This window comes from Prinia subflava, chromosome 19, assembly GCF_021018805.1.
Source record: "Prinia subflava isolate CZ2003 ecotype Zambia chromosome 19, Cam_Psub_1.2, whole genome shotgun sequence".
Classification (NCBI taxonomy): Eukaryota; Metazoa; Chordata; class Aves; order Passeriformes; family Cisticolidae; genus Prinia; species Prinia subflava.
The window spans coordinates 9,732,597-9,751,974 of record NC_086265.1 but is presented as its reverse complement, the minus strand read 5'-3'; the positions used below and the strand labels follow the sequence as shown (position 1 = coordinate 9,751,974).

The window sequence follows — 19,378 nt, the reverse complement described above, 5'->3', positions numbered from 1 at the left end:
CTATGGATTCCTGCAGCCTGGTCTGTGCTTTACTTTATTGCTGCCAACTGTTCTAACCCTAAGAACAAACCCTTAATTTAGTGTAAATATTTGTAAAGAATTCCGGCTTTACTTTACATCAGGTGTTTTCTGAAAAGCCCCTGAAATCTTGTAAAGAAATTTCAATGTCTGGGGGAAAAAAAAGATGATTTTAGGTGATGTCTAATGCTGGCAATGTGGTTCTATGAGTGCTGGGGAAAACTCTCTGTATTAGTAGTTCTCTTTGTCCTTGTTGACATACTACTGCTAATTTATTATAATAACATGGCAGACTATTCAAATGGGGTGCCACTTTTAGCTAACCTAGGTGGAAATATATATTTCAGTTCATGCTTGGAGAACTTCATTGTCAGAATAAATATTGCAGATAAGTGGGTGGTGTCACAATTCACCCAAAGTTTTGTCTTAAGAGAGCTAAAGACTGGTCTGGGGTCTGCATGAGTTTGAGGACTCATTCTCAGTAAAACCAAACTCTCAGTTCTGAATTTATCCCTTTATTGGGATAGCAAATAGTTTTTTGTCCTCAAACCCAGAGCTTTTGACCCTCTTTGCAGTCCCTTCCTTGGTGAAAATTAGTGAATCTTGTTCTGTGTCCATGGTCTTGTGTAAGCAGATATCCTTCCAGTTGCTGGTTTGTGGTGGATTTGTTTTAGGCTCTGTCCATTGATGAATGAGGATGCGACTTTCAGGTATTCAAAAGTGAGGTGGAATTTCTCTTTTGTCCTACTGGATTTTTATCAAGAGTCCTAGTAATTCAAGAAGGCCATGGTGTACTCTCTGAAGGTGAGACTGCTGCTGTGTGGTAATTCTAGGAGCCCCAGGCCTTATCTGGAAGGGTTATTAGTTGGCTCCTTGCACACAAATGTCTGAGCTCTCGTCAGATTAGAAGTCAAACCCAAAAATGTGCCTTTAGCTTGAAATACATAAGTGCTCCAAAACTGTGTGAATCTTCATCTCAGTCCTACATCCACTCGCTTTCATTGCAGCTGTTTTGATCATGGACTAAAAATACTGAAATGGATCAACACAATATAGAATTACTTCCTAAGTTTGGTTTGAATGTTGATTTTTTTTTTTTTTTTTTTTTGTCTAGCAAAAGACTCAGTAGCTGCTAAGTAAGAACTAGTTCTGTGCTGTCAGTGAGGCTGCATTCCTTCTTAAGAGGCCATCTGGTAACGTGACCTGCCTCTTAAAACCCAAATTATTCTGGCTTACCTCAAGCTTCAGTTAAATTTGAATTTTGCACATCACAGTGCCTCTGTTACGGTGGTCACTTGTTCAGAAGTGAGAGGTGGACATGACCAGGATGCTTTTAAGTTCAGGGTTTACTCCAGAGGCCGGTCTGGAGGCAGCAGCTCCTGTGGATGTGTCCTCAGAGAGGCTCTCGTGGGGCTGTCACAGCTCTGAGCGAGGGGACAGCGACACATCCAGCTGTGGGCAGAGTGAACACGAAGCATTTTCGTGATTTGGAACATCTGGGGATGCAGGAAGCAGCGTGGCTGTTGAAAACGAGGCATTTCTAGTCTGGTGTTTTGGGGGGAAGTCAGAAGGTGAGAGAGTTTGGTTCTCTCTAGTTTAGTCTAAAACAGAAGGTGCAGGGGGAAAGTTGAGATGATTTAAAGTTAGGGGAGGGATAGATGTGGTAAGAGATTGTACAGTTAGTGGTGCAACACTTGAAAATGGAGGCAAGTGCTGTGGGGTGCTGCTTTGTTGCATATTTACTTCCCTTCTTCAAAATGTCCTCAAATTCCTGCAATTTATTTAAATTAGTTTCTCTTCTTCCACTCTCTTCTGACCTTTCACGTTTCTTGGCAAAATTTATATTGCATTCAAATTAAACTGGGGAATATTTTCTGAAAACAATCTTTCTAATTGTAATCTCTTACTTGAAATCTGCAGCGAGTATGTTAAATATAATGTATGTTTATTGATAGAAGTTGTTTCTTTTCATTTGTGTGGGTGTTATATACAGTCACATCACTGTTTCAATCACTGGCTGCCTGACTGGTTCCTAGAAAATACAGGGGAATTTCCTACCATGACTCATCTTGGAAGTAGCAGATGCTACATGCTCTCAAGCTGTGTATGGTAGCTCTGGAGTCTCAATAAATTTAATTGAGTGTTGGGGACACAAAAATATATTGGATTACTGCAATAATTACACACTGCTACTAGTTATCCTTTTTTAATGAGGATGCTTAAGGAAAATCTTTATAAAAGTGATGGTGCTTTCTTCCCTTTCTGTCCTGTAGCACTGCTGTGAAAAGGTGTTTCTGCTTTGAAATTTCAATTTTACCCTGCTGTCACTAAGGGTGTCTCTATTTTTAGTACTTCATAATTCTGAGAAACCTTCCCCATATTTTTTTTCTCTCTTTTTTTTTCTGGTTTTTGTGCTCTTGACAGTGACCCATGAGCCACATGTCACTCCCAAGCAGTTCAGGCCCTCAGCAGCAGCAGATTGTGTGGCTGGCAGTGGGTCTGTGCTCCTGGGGAGCTCCCGGGTACCTGCTGATGCCAGACCCAGAAATGAGTCTGGGGGTGCTGTGCCATGGGCAGCAGGCTCCCAAGGGCCTGCAGGGGGTGTTACAGTGCACTTTGCATTCAGTGGGACCACGCTGTGTGCAGCACACAAGGAGGATGGGATTGAACACGTCCTAGAACTGTGCCCTGCTGGGATGTGCAGTGTCTGGGAATTGAAGGGACCAGGAGGTGCTGGGGGTGCCTGGCATGGAGCACAGCTCCCTTCTGCCATGGAGGAGGAGAGGACAGAGGTGTTTTGAAGGGATGTGGAAGGGAGTGGCTCTCCTGCAGATGAGATACCCAGCTCTGGCCTGTGGAGTCTCGGGATCAGTTCTCATTTCAGCATTATCCAAATAAACCCAACCTGCTGCTTCAGCAGCTGATGTGCCTGTTTGTTCCCGTGTGGATGCCTGGATTCCCACGCAGGGACGGACCTTGCCTGGGGGCACGTGGTGCTCCAGAGGAGCCCCAGAGTGTCAAAGGAGTGCTGTCGTGTCCAGACCCACTTCTAATCCAAGAGATCCTATGGCTTGCCCTTTTCCATAGCTAACTGAGGGTTGGCTTGGTGAGAGTAAAAGGTAAAGCTTTGGGAAGCAGTGGAATGCCAGGCTCTTGGTGTACAGGGCTGTGTGGGATGCCCTAACCTACCTCCTTTGTGTAGAAGCTGGACACACGGGATCATCTCATGCTTGGGGAACATTCCCTGAATTTACTCCTTTGGCTGCCCAGTATGTGTGGTATTTATCTTCCTGATGTGTCTTAGGACTATATTTTAACATGGGGCTTGTCAGGTTGGGAGGGTCACCGATCCTGGTGTTGAGGGCTAATCTGGAAGTGAACAAAAAAATGCTGGCTGGGTTTCTCAGCCCTGAATTTTGGGTGACAGTTCCTTTAAGACACACTAAATGGGCAGTGTGTGCCTTATCTTCCTGGGCTTGCAGTGAAATATCTGAGGAAGGATGGAATCACTTCATACTTGAGGTTTTCCTGGGAGAAGGGCGAGTCCTTAAAATGCTTTTCTTGCTGCCGATCGCTCCGAGCAGCGCCTGCTCTGGATTGCAGAAATGGGCTTTTGCTGTAGTGGCACTGGAGCGAGCAGCAGCTCTCAGTGGGAAACTGCAGCGTTGCATTTGGCTGAGGAGCCAGTTCTGCAAAGCCAGACCCTGCTGCTGGTTCCCAGCCCCAGGCTGGGGTAGGTGGGACAGGGAGGGGGCCCCGGCCCTGCCGTGCCTGGAAAAGAGGAAGCCTGGAGCTGAACCTCGCCGTGCTGCACTTCCCTAGAGAGCAAGATGAGGAGAGGCAGTTCCTCTGCTGGCCTTCATCTATCATTAATGGAGAGTTTAAGCACAGTATAGGCTTGCTCTGTAACCTTGCTGTGCTCCTCGTGTTCTCTGGCAAAGTTTGCTTCTCACCAAAGAAAAGTGTACCTGAGTTTTTCCAACAGCATCACCTCAAATGGTTGGAAGCTTCTGTGTTTGAGTTTGTGAGATAAATTCTGTGGTTATTTCTGGTACTTGTTTTTTCCAAAGTCACATCATGCTTAAATTTGGCTGGGTTAAAGTATTAAGTTCTGGTATGTGTTGTTTGTATACAAATATTTGGTGTTTTTCCCCTGTAGTTATGCTTTTGAAAGTATTGATTCTTTTCAGCAATATAAAGAAAAAACACTGAAATGTATAGTTATCTAATACAAGAAGCTTTAGCAGAAGAGTTCAGTGCAGCTTCCCCTGAAGGCTTTCCCTCCTTGGATGCAACAGCTTTAAAATTACATGTGTAAAACTCAGGGTAGCTCTTCTAGGACCATTCTTGTTGTCATATTAGATATGGTTATACTCTTGTACTAGATATTGATTAGTTAGGAAGACTCCTAAAGGAGTTTCCTGTCTCGAGTATCCATTTCTAGGAGCCTGGAAGCTCCTGTACAGTAATGACCCTGATCCAGGTGACTTTCTACAGTTCCCTGAGCTCCTTCAGCATTTTGGGTTGACACGACCATAAAGTAAAAGACTGAGCTATCACAAATTTGTTAGTTAATACTAGAGTTTTTCATTCCTTTAATTAGTGGCAATATGCCTCAGTCTGCAGAAAAACATATTTCATTCATAGAGTGTCTCGTCTGTGCTTAAAATTAACCACAACAAAATAATGAGCCCTGCAATTGAGAAGCTGTCCCCAACTAAAAATATTCCATCACTTAGACGATGGGATCAGATCCTTTCATAGTTTTACTACAAATATCCCCTTAGGTTCATTATGCCTTGGATGCTGAATCCATAAAATAGGGCTGTTAATATGTACACGAGGCACCAAGTAGTGCTGGAGACTTTGAAAAACTGGTAATTCCTTGATTTATTCATAAAGCAGGGAGCATAACTCTTGAAAATTTGATCAGATGCCAGTTCCTTCAGTAGCCACTCGATCCAGAAACCTTTTTATAGCGGTGCTAACATCTCTGAGGACTGTTAGGCTTAATTAATGTTTCAGACTCTTGTACAGAACATGTCATGAAAAGGGAAGCTCTTCTGAGGGAGCACGGGGAGGCAGGCGGGAATTTGGCTTCAGGGAATGGAAAGGCAAAGGATGTACCAGCATTCAAATTGAGAAAGTTTGTGTTTATTCTCTCACTTAAAAACACTCTTTCTGTGTTTTTTAGAGAATTACTGTTATTTGGGGTGTTGAATTGACAAGTGTGTATGCAGAATCCTTCACGTGGACTTTCTTTTAGATATTTAAAAGCAATTCTAGGTTATAAAAAACTCGGAATGGCCTTATTTAAAGTATGTATCTGTCACAAAAAAGAAGGCTCTTTTCTGTGGTATGAGGATGGTTAAGCCTGATAAAATGGTTCTGAAAGTTTTCACTGTCAGGCAAAACACTTTAATTTCTCCCATCTGCAAAACAAAATAATATTTATATTCTCTGAAGGGTCAAGCAAGGGGACCATTTCTCTGGGAAACTGAACATCTTTTTCTTGTACATCAACTTATTATGAATCCAAAAATGAGTATTTTCTCATGAGCACTGGCATCTCCCTGCACAAATACCTTCAGGGCTATGCAGAATATCATCAAACAGCAGAAAACCTTTATCCTGTGGGCATGTCTGGTGCTTCTGGGGCTACAGTGGGGTTGGGTGATATTCTTCATCAGGAGAAAATTGGCTTCATCTATTGACATCTTGCCTAACAAAGGTATCAAACCTCTCAAACCTCATTTTCCTGGTCTTTTTCCTCAACACACAACTTTCCAAAATCTAATTTATGAAAGGTAAATGGAAAAGAAATGGTGATCACAAGGTAGGAGTGGTTGAATAGAGATTTGTATATTTTTAACTGGAGAAAAAAAAAAGTTGTATTATTTCAGAAGAATTTGTCTTTAATGCTGTGAAGGGTGTATTTTTGTGGTTTAGAATCCTATATCTCACATAAATACATTTTCAGAGGAATTTAAGCTGGGTGTCCACCCCTAAAGCAGGTGAGGTTCACATCATGAACGGAGAGGGAACACAGGAGGTTTATCCAGCCCTGCTGCTGGGGAAGGACTTCAGTCTGTCTTAATAGAAAGCAGAACTGGAATAGACTGACGTAAATGACTGATTTTTTTTCTGATTTAAGTCCAACAACATCGCCTGCAGGGGAAAACACTGTTGGCAGAGACATTCCTGGTGATGAAAGCTTTACTGTAGCAGTTAAGATTAGTTGTCTTTAGACAAAAACCTCATGTTCTATTTAATCTCCATTCAGGCTTTTTTTTTCCCCTGGTTGAAATGGTAACAAGTAGGGCATCAAGATCATATCAGTGAATGAACTGGAGATGTTTTATTCAGCAAAAAGACCATTTTGGTTTCTCTTAGAAAAGTTTAATTGCTTAATTGCATGACATTTAAGATTACGATACTGAAATTCTACTACAGCCTTCAAAGCCTGCTTTGTTTAGCCTTGCTTTCAAGGCAAGGCTTGCAGAAAAAAAATGTAGTGGAATATTTTTTTTTTTAATAGAAAACGAGGAGTTCTGTCAAAAGTCAGGACTGAAAATGAAGGATGCCCAGCCTTGTCTGGTGGTCTTGATTTCTGGGTGTTTTTCCCCTGCAAAGACAGCCTGGCTGCAGCAGAGGATGTAAAGAAGCACTTGTGTAACCAGGGCCTTGCAGTCAGGGTGGCTTGGAGCTATTTTATCTCAATATCTGTCCAAATAAACAAAGCTTTAAGTGGTCAAGTGGTGCCTGAACATCTCTCTCTGGAAAGCACTGGGTTTTAGCCGCTCAAGTGGCTCTGAGAAAGTTGTTTAGATCAAATTAGGAACTTGTGGAACACTGGGATGCTTCATGGCAATATTTGTAATGTTTTAGCTCTGGCCACGGTCAAATGTTGTTGTTTGTCAGTGGGGACCAGTCCTGAGCCAGCCTTGGTGGTGACAGCATCCACGGAATGCTGCTTGAGGTTTTGATCAGTCTTTTATCTACAGTAACCATCCTTCAGATGGCTCTGATTCCCAGAACATCCTTGGAATAAATTTGACAGTTGCAAAGGGCCCTAGAAAGTATAACTGGAATTTGTCTGTTAGATGAAAACAAATCTACAGAGAGGAAAAAGAGGGTTTTTTCTCCTTACTACAGAAATTTGCCACAGAAATATGAAATAGATCAAGAGTTTTTATTCATTATCTTCAGCTGTCGCTCTAGACGTTGGAATACACTGAAGTGCTATATCGAATAGAACTATAATATTCTGTAATATAGAAGAAAGAACTCTAATATGGCAAGGATAATTTCTTACCAGGAACAATAAATGCAGCTTAAACCAGGTTTTTTGTTACTTGTCAGGGTAACAGCATGTTTGGAGTCAGATGGTTTGAGCAGGTGTGTGTGAAGGAAAGAAAAGAGTGAAGTGAGGAGGGAACATGCTGGATTCCAATGGGAGTCTGCCAGGGATTTACTGTGGAATTCTGGATCGAGAGAGAACTCCTGCAGTGATTCCCCAGGGAAATGGTGTGTGACTGAGGGGCGTGCTGAACTGACCTCCTGAGGGATGGGGACAAAACCCTGGGAGGTGCTGCTGGGATTCTGCCTTGGTCCTGGGCTGGGGCAGCCCTCGTGGGCTCCTCCCTGCAGTGAAATTTTTCTGTTTTCCACTGCTGTTATCAGTTACCTGAGCTCTTCTTTCTGAGCCTTGTGCTCAGTATTGCAAAGGGGTGAATTCATTGATTGAGAAGGTTTTGTTGCTATAATCAGAATAGAAATATGTAATATTTCTGTGTCCATCCATATTTTGGCCATGTCTTCTTGTCATTGCATTTCTCCCAACGCTCCATTTGCCTGTTTTTGACTGCCTCTGCCTGCTGAGCAGATGTTTTCAGAGAGCTGTCTGCAGCAACCCCCAGGTCTTTTTCCTGTGTGGTTACAATTAATTTAAAATTCAGCAATGTGTAGAGTAGCTGAAAATATTACTACTGCTGTCTGTTACCCTATTTTTGTACCAAATGCATTTCACCGGCCCCTGTTCTGCTGCTGAGGTCTCTCAGGTCTGAGTCACCCAAGGTGGGCCTGGCTGTGTGTTTTTAACATAATGATTTATCACCTTGGAAATGAGTGAACATTATCTATGAGATGAGTGACCAAAACCTTTTTGCTGTTGCTAATTCAATATACACAAATCTGTGTCAAACTCCAACAGCCGTTTTAAAAATAGAAAACTGCTCAATAGCTTTTTTGGTGGCGATTCAAAATAGTAAATTGTCATTAGAGCAAAAATAAAGCTCAGTCATATCTTAGAGCAATCTCCACATGGTTCTTCCTGTGCAGTTTGCCAATAAGCCTGAATTTTTGTTAGCCATTGAACACACATTCCAACATCAGCTGCCAGTTCCTTAGCATCTCATGCAGAAATAGAGATGTTTCTAAATTATGGTGGCCTTTCATTTGGCTTTGCTATCCTTTTCAATATATTTTCTTGTTTTAATTAATGTCTCTGACCTGAATTTCTCTTGCCCCCCTGCCCTCAAATGCCATAAGTGTCCATCACTGCCACCCACAGACGCTCCCCTTGTGCCCGCAGCCCCCCTCCCAAATGCTGTCACTTGGTATTTTTTGTGCAGTGATCTGATGTGATTTGTGAGGAAGTTTGACCCTCCCCTCCTGATGCCTTCCTTTCCTGGGCTCTGTGAGTCCTCAGATGTCTCATCAGTGACCAGAAAATTGGATTGAAGCTTTGATAATGTTTTCTCCGACTGATATCTGTGGTGGTGTTTGCAGCATCCGTTTTTCATTTTTTGGGAATTCCAGCAGGCAGAAATGCACTCACTGTTTGTGCTAAAAGCTTTTCTAGTTGGTTGGAAGGGAACTGCCTGATTATGTTCATATCATAGCAAATTGCACTGCTGAAGTAGCTCATAAAATACTCGGTTTCCATGGTGATCTACCTTCCACTTTTCCTAAAAGGACCCACTAGGTCCTGGGAGACAGACTCTACTTTTTGCCTGTGAGAAGATTAGTCACATCCCTTATTTTCCCCTTAGTTCTGCCTTGTTTTCTTTACACTAAGTCGTTTGAGTTTACTGATTTTTTTTTTCCTCTCTGCCTTTAACATTCTGAAATATTAAATTTCAGCACATTAGAGCTCATCTGAGGATGTCCCTGTGCACAAGGGTGCAGCACTGGAACTTGCATTTGGAGTTTCAAGTGGAAAAATGGAATTTAAGCATAGATTATTTAAAATGGGAATTAAAGTCAGTTAAAACTGTGCAGTGATTCTTCAGTGCTGCAATTCTAATTTAAAAAGTAGGGAAGAGAGAATGCTGAGGGGACAGGGACCTGCCAGGTGGTGGATCCTAATCCAGGTGTCTTTGTCCTTATCCCTGCCTCTGCCAACCTCCTTTTGGTGGAACCAAAAATGTGCCTGAACAAGGCGCTGGCTTGAGCTGCAATGTTAAATTCATTTTACACATTCATTTTACATCTGATTCCAGTGCTCAATGAAGCAAATTTTTGTTTTCCTTCCAGTTCTAATTTAAAATTGTAGTTTTTCTGCATTAAAGTAACATTAAGGGCCTTTTCTGACCTGATAAAATCCAAGATGACAAAACTTAATGCTGAAATCACAGACCTGGACCTCTCAGTTATCCAGTTACTTAAAGAGTCTCTGGGTGCTGTATATTCTCCTATAATGGGAATAATGACATGGTGTGGTAGCTGTAATTTCAGTCTTAACTCAGTTTTTTTTTTTTTATCTGCTGGAACAAAGTAGTTGTTTCAGTTTAGAATTCTGCAGGATTTTGGTTGTTGTTTGTGGTATTCTTCCTTAACTTTACTCTGGAACTTCTAATTGATATATTTGACAATATATTAAGGTTTTTCTTCCTTATTTTTTCTTAATTGTCTATTTAAATCTTCTTTTTCCACCCATCATGTGTGATCCCCATTATGGCCTCCTGCCTGCAAGGAGCTGTTCATTATTCCCAGTTACACCCCTGCCTGAAAACTGGCATCATTCACTGTGGGTTTTCTTCCCACCTCAACAGTTTCTGTCATGCTGTTTGGGGGTGGTTTGCTGTATTGTGGCAGGAAAAAAATATATGTATTACTTTTTTAATCACAATACTTTGGTATTTTCATGATAACTGTGATAACTTCTGCATGCAGTTAAGGGCTGAAATTGTCATAAGGGTGTTAAAATGATCCTGAAGAAGAAGGATGTCTTCCAAATACATGTAGTGACTGATAGAGCAGACTTTGAATTCTTTGTGAATAAAAACAGCACATGATCTTTCTTCTTTCCAGACTTTGAGCCCTCCAGTGTTCTTTTCATAGAACATAAACATTCTCTTCTAGGACACAGTTATTAGATGATAATAAGGAGATTTTGGATGCTAGCCACTCATATTTCACTTCTCTTTTATTAATGGCCATAAAAGTTGCAGGTTATAAAAGAATAAACTTAGAAAGCCAGTTGGTAAGTCATGTAATATTAATGACTGATACTTCCTTGGCTGGTACCTGCTAGACTAAGTCTATCATCCCTTAATAATAATAATATTCCCATGTGAAATGGAGATCTTTTGGGTTTTCTCAAATAAGCTTTTTCTCGTTTAACTCCACTCCTGAAGCAGACTTTGGCACCTGAATGAAACAGGTGTAGCCATTTCTAATGATGCCAGCATGGAACAAATTCCTGTTATTTATGTTAATGGTTGCAGTTGTGCCTATAAATAGGTCAGGAGGAGAGCTGGACGTGCTGGAGTCACTGAGGGCAGGCGGAGCAGAAATGATAAATTGAAGTAATCCAAAAGGCTGTTTCCTCAAGTGTTATCTCTGGCTGGCACAGAGCAGGCAGGAAGGAAGGAGGGCTGAGAAAGGAGAAGTTGTAGCACGGAGAGGTTCAGGGACAAAGAAAGGGGGAAGTATAACACAGTGAAAACGAGGTGCCTTGGGAGACAGATACCATGGGAGCATGGAAAGCTGGGTTGGGAATGTTGTGGAAATGTGTTGGAGTGCTGTGGCTTTCTCTGCTTAACAAACCAGCAGCAGGTCAGGATGAAAAACCTTTCCCTTCTGTCCATGGAGAGGAGGAGCAACATGCACAGCCCTGTGCAACTCACCTTCTGTAAAATTGATATTTGGTGTTGTTTCATTAATAGTCAGTCATGGTGAGGATTCCTGGATTTGCTTAGACTCATAAGGAACATTCTTCACACATCCCTTCCCCTGTCCCTTCAAAGAGAAGAAAAAGGTTTAAACCCTGCAATTTGGGTTGTTGTGAGAGGTGTTCTCACCCTGCATGACCAAGGAATGGCTTTTCTTTCCCTCCTTCATGCCTGGATCTGTTTTCTTGCTTTGTGTAAGGACCTCCTGCACGATTCCTTCTGGCCGGTTTGACCGTGATGCCGCTTCCAGAAAATCAGTACCTGAGTTTACATTTTCTTGCACAAAGAGAATAAACAGGGTTTTAAAATAGAAAACTCCTTTTTCAAAGTCAGCTAATGTTATGACAAAATCCATGTAGCTACACCAGGGCTGTTACTGCCCTGCACTTATATAATAAAATCACATTTTTCCCCAAATGGCATCACAGGCTTTTCTTACATAAATATGTTCATGTACTTCTCCTAAAACACATCTTTTCCTTGACTAGCACACAGTAACTGTCTGGTAACATAATTATATGTTAACCTCAGGTAGTTAAATCTAACAGTCCCTGCAGTTTTTAGATTTAAGTGAGAAATCAGAAGTCAGGCCATCTAAGTCATGACAAGCAAACCACTTTTAAAATACAAAGAATTTTGTTGTGTTCAGACTTATTGTGGCAGTCACTTCTTACACTTCAGGAAAACTTGAACTGGAGATGGAGATGAGGTTTCAGCCTTGTTTGCTATTTAAATGACCTGGTGGCCACTGTGGTGGCTTCAGTGTCCCCATGGGGATCCTGGAGCCCTGAGCTGGAATGCAGGTGAATTGGAGCAGCTCAGATCTCACTGCACCATCACCCTGGACACTCTGGAAAGCTCTGGGAATAGATTTGTCAGTTGTTGCAGGGGTTTTTTTGTTTTATTTTTCTCAATGATGTGATGGTCAAAATATAAACTCTTTTTTTAAAATACCTAAAAATAGCTTTAAACCACAAAATGGATCCAGCTCTTTGGAAGCCATTACATTAATAGGTAGGAAACTCTGAGTGTGCTGGTGTCTCTTGAGGCTTCCACAAACAAATCCAATGACTTATTTGTGCCTCTGAGTAGCACACACAGCATAATACTCATCAATTTATAATGGTCTGGAGTTTTAAGCAACATGATGAAGGGCCTGATAAAAACACTAAAGAGAGGGGAAAAAATGGTGAAAATAGGGAGGCAATTTTCTCAATTTCATGACCCATCTGTGATGCTTTTTAGAGATGTTTTGGTGAGAAGATCTGATGCAATTTGTATTTCTGTGTATGATGTTATTTGGGCTTATGTATGTTAGGGTTTAAAATGATTCATGGGTCTTTCTTCCCTTCCAGATGTACTGCTGAATTATTTCAAGTGTGCCATGATGAAATATTATGAAATGTTGTTGCTGGGAGCAGGAAGCCTTTTTTCTTCCCTTTATTTTTAATTAGGCAAGGTTTATTTCATGACTGAATGTGTTTAATCTTGTTAAATAAACCTGAGAAAGTCTAACAATGCTCTCTAGATTTTATGGTAAAATACCGGTTCTAATCCAAAACTCATTAATTACCCTTAAACTTAACAAGGGCATACATATTTCATTAAATTGTTTTAAATTCAACAGGAAAACTATTGGGAAGCTACAGCCAGTGCCTCTTGCTTTTTCATTATATATCTATTGTGAGAATTATGCTGTTTGACTTTTAAACTAAAGCCTGGGCTGTACCCCATGATTTTGGGTAGCTGTGATTATATTTATTTAGCAAAGCAGTGGAATTCCAGAGCACAACTGGGACTATTCCTTTGGGGAGGGCTGGCCTGTGGCTTGATTTCATACTTGTTGAAACATTCCTGATGACTAAAACTGATGGTTTTTTGACTTTAAGCCCACTGATTTTATTTTTTTTTAAATTTGTTTTAATAAGTTGTCTTATATTTAATTTTTTAAATAAGTTTATTGTCTTCTGCTGCACAAATAGTCCTGCAAAACGTCATAGGGGAATTACAAATTGAATGTTTCCTTTAAAACTACTGCTCCTCATCAGGAAAAAAAAAGCTGGTTTTGTGGAGGTATTTATCTACAACAAACCCTGCAAGTTATTAGCTGGATTTCATACCCCAGGGGCAGTGTGCAGCGATGGCCTGGGTCAGAACAGTTGTGATTCAGGGTTTTATTAGCATGAGTAATGTGTGAACTCCACACGACCTGATGCACACGCGAGCTCTGGACAGCCCTGAGCCCCGGGTGCCGGGGTGGAATTCCACCTGCACTGCAGAGCCAAACGCTCCAGAGGGAAATTCCTGCACTTCTGCAGAGGCTGGAGGTGGTGAGGAGCTGTGGTTGCAGGCAGATGTTGATATAGGAATGATGTGTGGCACTGACTTGGATGTTCTGGGAAGTTATTCCTTGGAAGAGCCAAGCGCTGAAGGTGGTGTTTGAGGGACTGCTGCTGGTACCTCTGGTGTGGTTCTGTTCACGTTGTCCACCCTTGGAGCACCCTGCCCTGATCTCTGCAGAGCCCCAGATGCTCAGGAATATTTGTCTTTTCTGCTGAAGGTCTCTGGCTACCTTCCGTTCCAGTTCCATACTGAGTGAATCATTTTGCTTCAGAGGAGATGAGAAGGACTTACTGCTTCTAGCCCCGAGTGAAATCTTGCCTGAGTGTCTTAGAATTGGTGATTAATTTAAGCAGACAAAGGCTTAAATTAGTAGTGGAGGTGCTTTTTGTATGCCCTGTCCGTAGCTTGAGTTTCTGTGCCAGGTATGTGAATCTGACTGGCTTGAGCATTAAAATGGGTGAAGTGCCTGGGAAAAACACACATATTGTGTTTACTTACATCAAGTTAGCTGGGAAGGTCATTCTTAACAATCAAAGAAATGACACTGAACAGCTTAAAACGTGGAGGTTCCAGAGTGTTCTCCAAAAGGCTTCTCTGAAATAGTGGGCTGTTCGTCCAAGGCTGTGGTCTTCATGCAGGGGATCAGCCCAGGATGAAGTGTTTGTGTCTGGCCTGGCCAGGCAGCCATACATACCAATAAAAGGGAAGGGGAAGAGCTCCAGCTTCTTAAAAACAACACAAAACCTGCCCAAATCAAACCAACAAAACCGTGTCAGTTTGTGGGTGAGGACTGCAGGGGAACTGGAGCACCTTCCTTACTTCAAGCTCGAAAGGTTTCTTACTCAGGACAGTTATCAGCTGAATTTATCTCAAAATTTCCTTCTTTGCGTTGTATTCCAGGTTTTGGAGAGACCGAAGTGATGAAATGGGGCTCTTTGCTTGCCATTCTTGGGAAAATAATTCTGGTGTGAATTTATTCCCCTCAAAATAGGCATCTAAAAATGGGTGCATGAGCCATGTCATGTCGCTCCTCCTCTGAGTGGAATCTGCTGCTGGTCCACCCTGTTTCCTGTAGTTTGTTTTTCTGCATGAAGTGGAAAACTTTGTCCTTGTTTTGGGAAGTACCCTGGTGTAGTTGGAACTAAAATAAATTTTGTGTGTTTGTGGGCACATCTGAAACAGCCCTATGGTGCTGGGGATGCAGTTCAAACTGTGTTTTCACAAGCCACACACTTGGAGTTCTCAAGTTTATCTTATTGACAGACATAGTTTTAGATCCATGGATTATTTGGAAATGTTGGTAGTTTAGCTCCTCTTGAAAATGCTCCCAGTTATATTTTGTTTTTTATATTCAGGTCCAGGTATTTTCTGTTGTTATTAGTGCAGCACCTGGAAGTTATAAGTGGTAGGAGAGAACCTTTGTGCAGACACTTGTAGCAAAAGCAGTTAATTCACGTTTTTTAAATGAGAGGGTTGCCTTAGCATTGAGGAAACTGCTGTCTGAACAAAATGCTGACCTCCCAAACCCTCAAAACCTTGAGTCACTTGTAACTCCCCTAAGTCACTGCCAGTGTGATTAATGATGTTTCCTTTTGAGGTCTTCAGGACATGCAGGGTCTCAAATGCTGCTTTATGAGGATGAGAAGCAGAAATCATGCTTCTAATAGAAGTTGTTTCTTGGAGTATTAATTCAACACTTTGGTAGTGAAAAGAACCTGCTCAAATGGACCATACCTTGAACTTAAGGTTTTTATACTAAAGACACTCAACTCTTACAGTGCTCTGCCTTGATTGAAACCATTTTAATTTCAGTCTCCACACATTTAGAGGAGAGTTGTGATGTTAAGGGTTTGTGGCCTTGGCAGCCCAAATGGAAGCAGTGTGATCTGTATCTGTGGTGTTTGACACTGTCCAAGACCCAGACTGAGGATCTGGTGCTGTGCTGGTGTCAGTGCAGAGGGCTCTCAGTGGTTATGGGCTCGTATGGATGACTCTGATCATGTTCAATCAACACGGCTCAGCTTCTCAGGTTGCTGTTGATACACTTGCCAGCCTGAGTTTTTTGTTATTCATTACGGGGAAATAATAGTCCAGCTGAGCAGATTTACTGAGCAGATTTACTTGCCTCACTACTCATGTCTGCCCTAATTGGAAAATGACATTATTACTTAGGGCTTAACTCTTCAAGTATTGACATTTAGCCTTCCATTTTAAATACCTTGAATAGTGGAGCTGCATAGGCATTCTTAATGGCAGAGAGGTTCATTTGACTGGAGATGGATAATGTTAATGATGGATGATGTTTTCTCCATCCGTTTGTTTTTATTTTTTAAAGCCAGATGGATTTTTCTGTTGGCTGAAGAATGCCAGACCTGAAATACTGCATTCTTTACCCTGTCTGCAGGGCTGTAGTAAATATAGCACCTTTGGGTGAGGCTGATCAGCTGAAAATGAATAATCATTTCATTCATCTGGCTTTTGTTTATACTTGAGGTGGGTTTTTTTTAAAGCAAAACATTGCAGGACCTCTTTTGGTACTCTTCAAATAGCTTTTTAACAGCTCAATAGTGTTGGCCTGTGATGAGATAAAGTAACAAAAAATAACATTTTTGGTAATGTTAGCTATTAGCAGGAAGATTTCTGCTCATTTATTTTTTCCCTAATAAAGAAGAGCATGAGTTAGTGTGTCATGAAATCAGGTGCCTATTAATTCAGATTTTGGCAATGTAACTATTGCACTGTGCTTAACTTGGAAGCCCTTCTGCTGTGCATGTAGCTACACCACATTTTCCATGGATTCAGGCTGATTCCCAGCTCTCCCTGTGTCCCACACCCCTGAGGGGACAGCAGTGGCTCTTTGGGGGTGTCCCGACACCCATAGGAATGGGTGGCTGCAGTGGGTGACATCCCTCACTGTGACCTGGTTTTGTCTGATGGGGCTCACTGGCTGGCACTCCTTTTCCATCTCTTCATTGCTCATATTGTCCCTGGTGGCACTCAGCAGTGTTTGACTTACTAATAATGCCCAGGACTTTCCCTGGAATCTTGTGTGTCATCAGGTGGAGCACTGAGAGTCAAGTGAGGGACGCAGCTTTGTCAGCTCCTCACAGAATCATGGAATTATTTCGGTTGGAAAGGACCTTAAAGCCCATCCAGTTCCACCCCCTGCCATGGGCAGGGACACCTTCCACTATCCCAGACTGCTCCATGCCCCATCCAGCCTGGCCTTGGACACTGCCAGGTGTGGGGAATTTTTCTGAGCTTTGTCCTTTTTATGGATGATCTAAAAAGCAGGGAGCTTCTGTGCCTAGCAGCTTAAGAGTCTTTATAAAAGCCAAAGAACTTGGCATTTAACCTCTTTTCCTGGTTTTCTGTCCTCCAGTGATATATAGTCCAAGGGCTTTGGAGCACAGAAGTGCTTATCCTCACCTAAAGATGCACCATTAGCATTCCCAGCCACTTCTCCTTGTGCTTTCCAGTGGGGCCCTGCAGTCACTGGCCTTTACTGGATGTGGTGTTTCTGTGTGTTAGGATAAGGTGTAAAACTTCAAAATAATTTTTCTAAATACAGTTTCTTGTTTTTCTTTGCAGAGTAGGAGAGTCTGGAGGACTGGGAGCACAGGACAATGCTGCTGGAAGGAATGTGAGCCACAGAGCATGGTTGGTGCCACAGTTATCCAGGTGAGCTCCTCCCACTGCTCCTCTCCTTGCTCCATCACTGACCCCGAGCCAGGGAGGCTGTCTCAGCACCAGGCCAAAACTCTGCATTCATCCAGATGGCATTTGAGGTCCAAAACCTTCAAAAGCCTTTTCTATGTGTGTTTTAGTTTAAAATTTATCAGATTGTTACATTTCAGCCGGTCTTCCATTAAGTGTTGCCCTGGCTTCTGTCATGGTGTAGGCTGAAGGTTCTGGTGTGTGTTTGCAGGAGTTGGTTGTGGCCTCAGTAAATGAAGTGCTGAACCACAGTGTGAAAGTAGCTCTGAGACTTGCTCCAGACTGATGGAAACTGCTCCAGGTGACTCAGCTGCGGCTCCTCTGCTGTGTTTCACCAAAAGCAGATGAGTGAAGGCCCCCATCAATGCTTTGCATACCAGTATTTAATGAGTCAATGCGGATTTTTCAAGATGTTTTGTTAAGAAATGGAAAACTTCCTGATATTAGGATGTTTCTTTCTTTTTTTTTTTCTTTCCACACAAATAAAATTTTGGGGATGAATACTGAAAGTTTTCATTTAGATGTAGCTCGGTTCTGTGGTAAGGGAAGAGTGTAAGGAGGCAAAGATCTGCCTTGTATTATGAAGTTTAGGATTCTTCACAAGCAATTCCACGTGCTGGGAGCGATCACAATCCAGCAGCACTGGCTGTCACTCAGCTCTGAGTAAATAAATAGAGAAATAACAATTACATGGCTGCAAAGTGTTGCTGTGGAATAGCAGCTGACTTTTCCACCAGCACCAGCTGGCAATTGGGAGTAGAGAAACAAAGCAAACAGCCCAGGAAAGTAGGAGGAACAACAGAGAGAGTCTAAAAACTGCCACACGGGGAGCCCAGCGTGAAGAACAACAAACTCCTGTCACAGGATGTTTTGCATAGCAACAGGACTCTTGAATTCTAGTGGACTTTAGTGTCACTGCAGCACTTGCTTCCTGTGTGAGATAAAGAGCTGTTGTACCCCGAATGCATTTTAATCTCTCTATCTAAATAGGACTAATAATTAAAAAGAATTAGCTGGAGGGAGGAAGTGATGGGGAAGCCTATTGCTGCTGGAAGTGTTTCCTCTCATTTTGCTGCCAGAGAAGTGTGAACAGAAGCATGTGCAAGGGAAGCAGATTAAAGATGAGCTTTCCCACCAGGTGCTGAGAGCTGTCTGCAAACGGCTTTGTCGATGAAGGAGGAAATTGGTTGGGACTTGAGAGCACAAAGCAGTTCCTAACACGCTTCAACATGCGCAAAGGGGTGCCAAAGGACCCAGAAATAGCTGACCTGTTCTACAAAGATGATCCTGAGGAAATATTCGTGGGTTTGCATGAAATTGGACATGGAAGTTTTGGAGCAGTTTACTTTGTAAGTAGAGTCCTTTCTTTTTTTTGGGGAACAAAGTCATTTCAAGTGACATTTTGGAGGTTTTTGAGCGTTTGTAGAAGGAGGTGTTCCTTGAGCTTTTAGTGTATTTTGTGCATTCGTTTTGTGATAACACATCTCAAAAAGAAGTGTTTCCAAACCACTCCTGATCTCTTTAATGTTCCAGCTGGACTTAGAGTAGCAGTTTACTATGATCTTAATAGTGCACCCAACTGTCCAGGTCAAGTATATGGTGTTTTGTGCTGTTTGATGCCGAAAGTTGAATTTAAACAGTTGAAAATTCATTTGCCAAACTGGAATTTCAAGATACTTGGAGTTCATATGCTTGGAAATCACTGCAAATTCCTTTATGGCAAAAGCAAAGAGAGAGTCTTCAGAGGAATGGGAATTCAAGTAGGAAGGATGTACGGCATTCATTGATACAGGCAAGGGAATTTAATTAATCTGGAAATGAGAAAAATGGTGCTTTTACAGTTGGTATCAAACAAAGCCAAATCCAAAATACTGGAATTGGAAATAATTATAATCCAGTTTGCAATAGTGAGACTGAAATAGAATCAATATTGAAAAAATCACTTAAAGCTGCTTGGATCCATGGTTGGCCATTCAGGAGGATCAGGCTCACCAGAACTGGGTTTCTGAATAAAGTAAAGTATTCAGATAATATCCCTGACACCTCTAGCTGGCCATAGGCAGCATGAGTTATTTTGAACATTTCAATTCACTGTTTGGAGTTGTGTGAAGTGATGGAGGTGT

At 42.0% G+C, this 19,378-nt stretch overlaps 1 protein-coding gene across 3 annotated transcripts in view; it reads left to right on the top strand.

Moving 5' to 3' along the window:
- Nucleotides 1-19,378, top strand: part of TAOK3 (TAO kinase 3) — a 74,530-nt gene that overhangs the window by 15,309 nt on the left and 39,843 nt on the right. For all 3 annotated transcript variants that reach the window (XM_063416149.1, XM_063416147.1, XM_063416146.1), the window contains exons 3-4: nucleotides 17,130-17,219; nucleotides 18,394-18,604. In XM_063416149.1, the coding sequence (XP_063272219.1) occupies nucleotides 18,485-18,604 (120 nt within the window). In that variant the 5' untranslated portion in view covers nucleotides 17,130-17,219; nucleotides 18,394-18,484. The remainder of the gene's footprint in view (nucleotides 1-17,129; nucleotides 17,220-18,393; nucleotides 18,605-19,378) is intronic.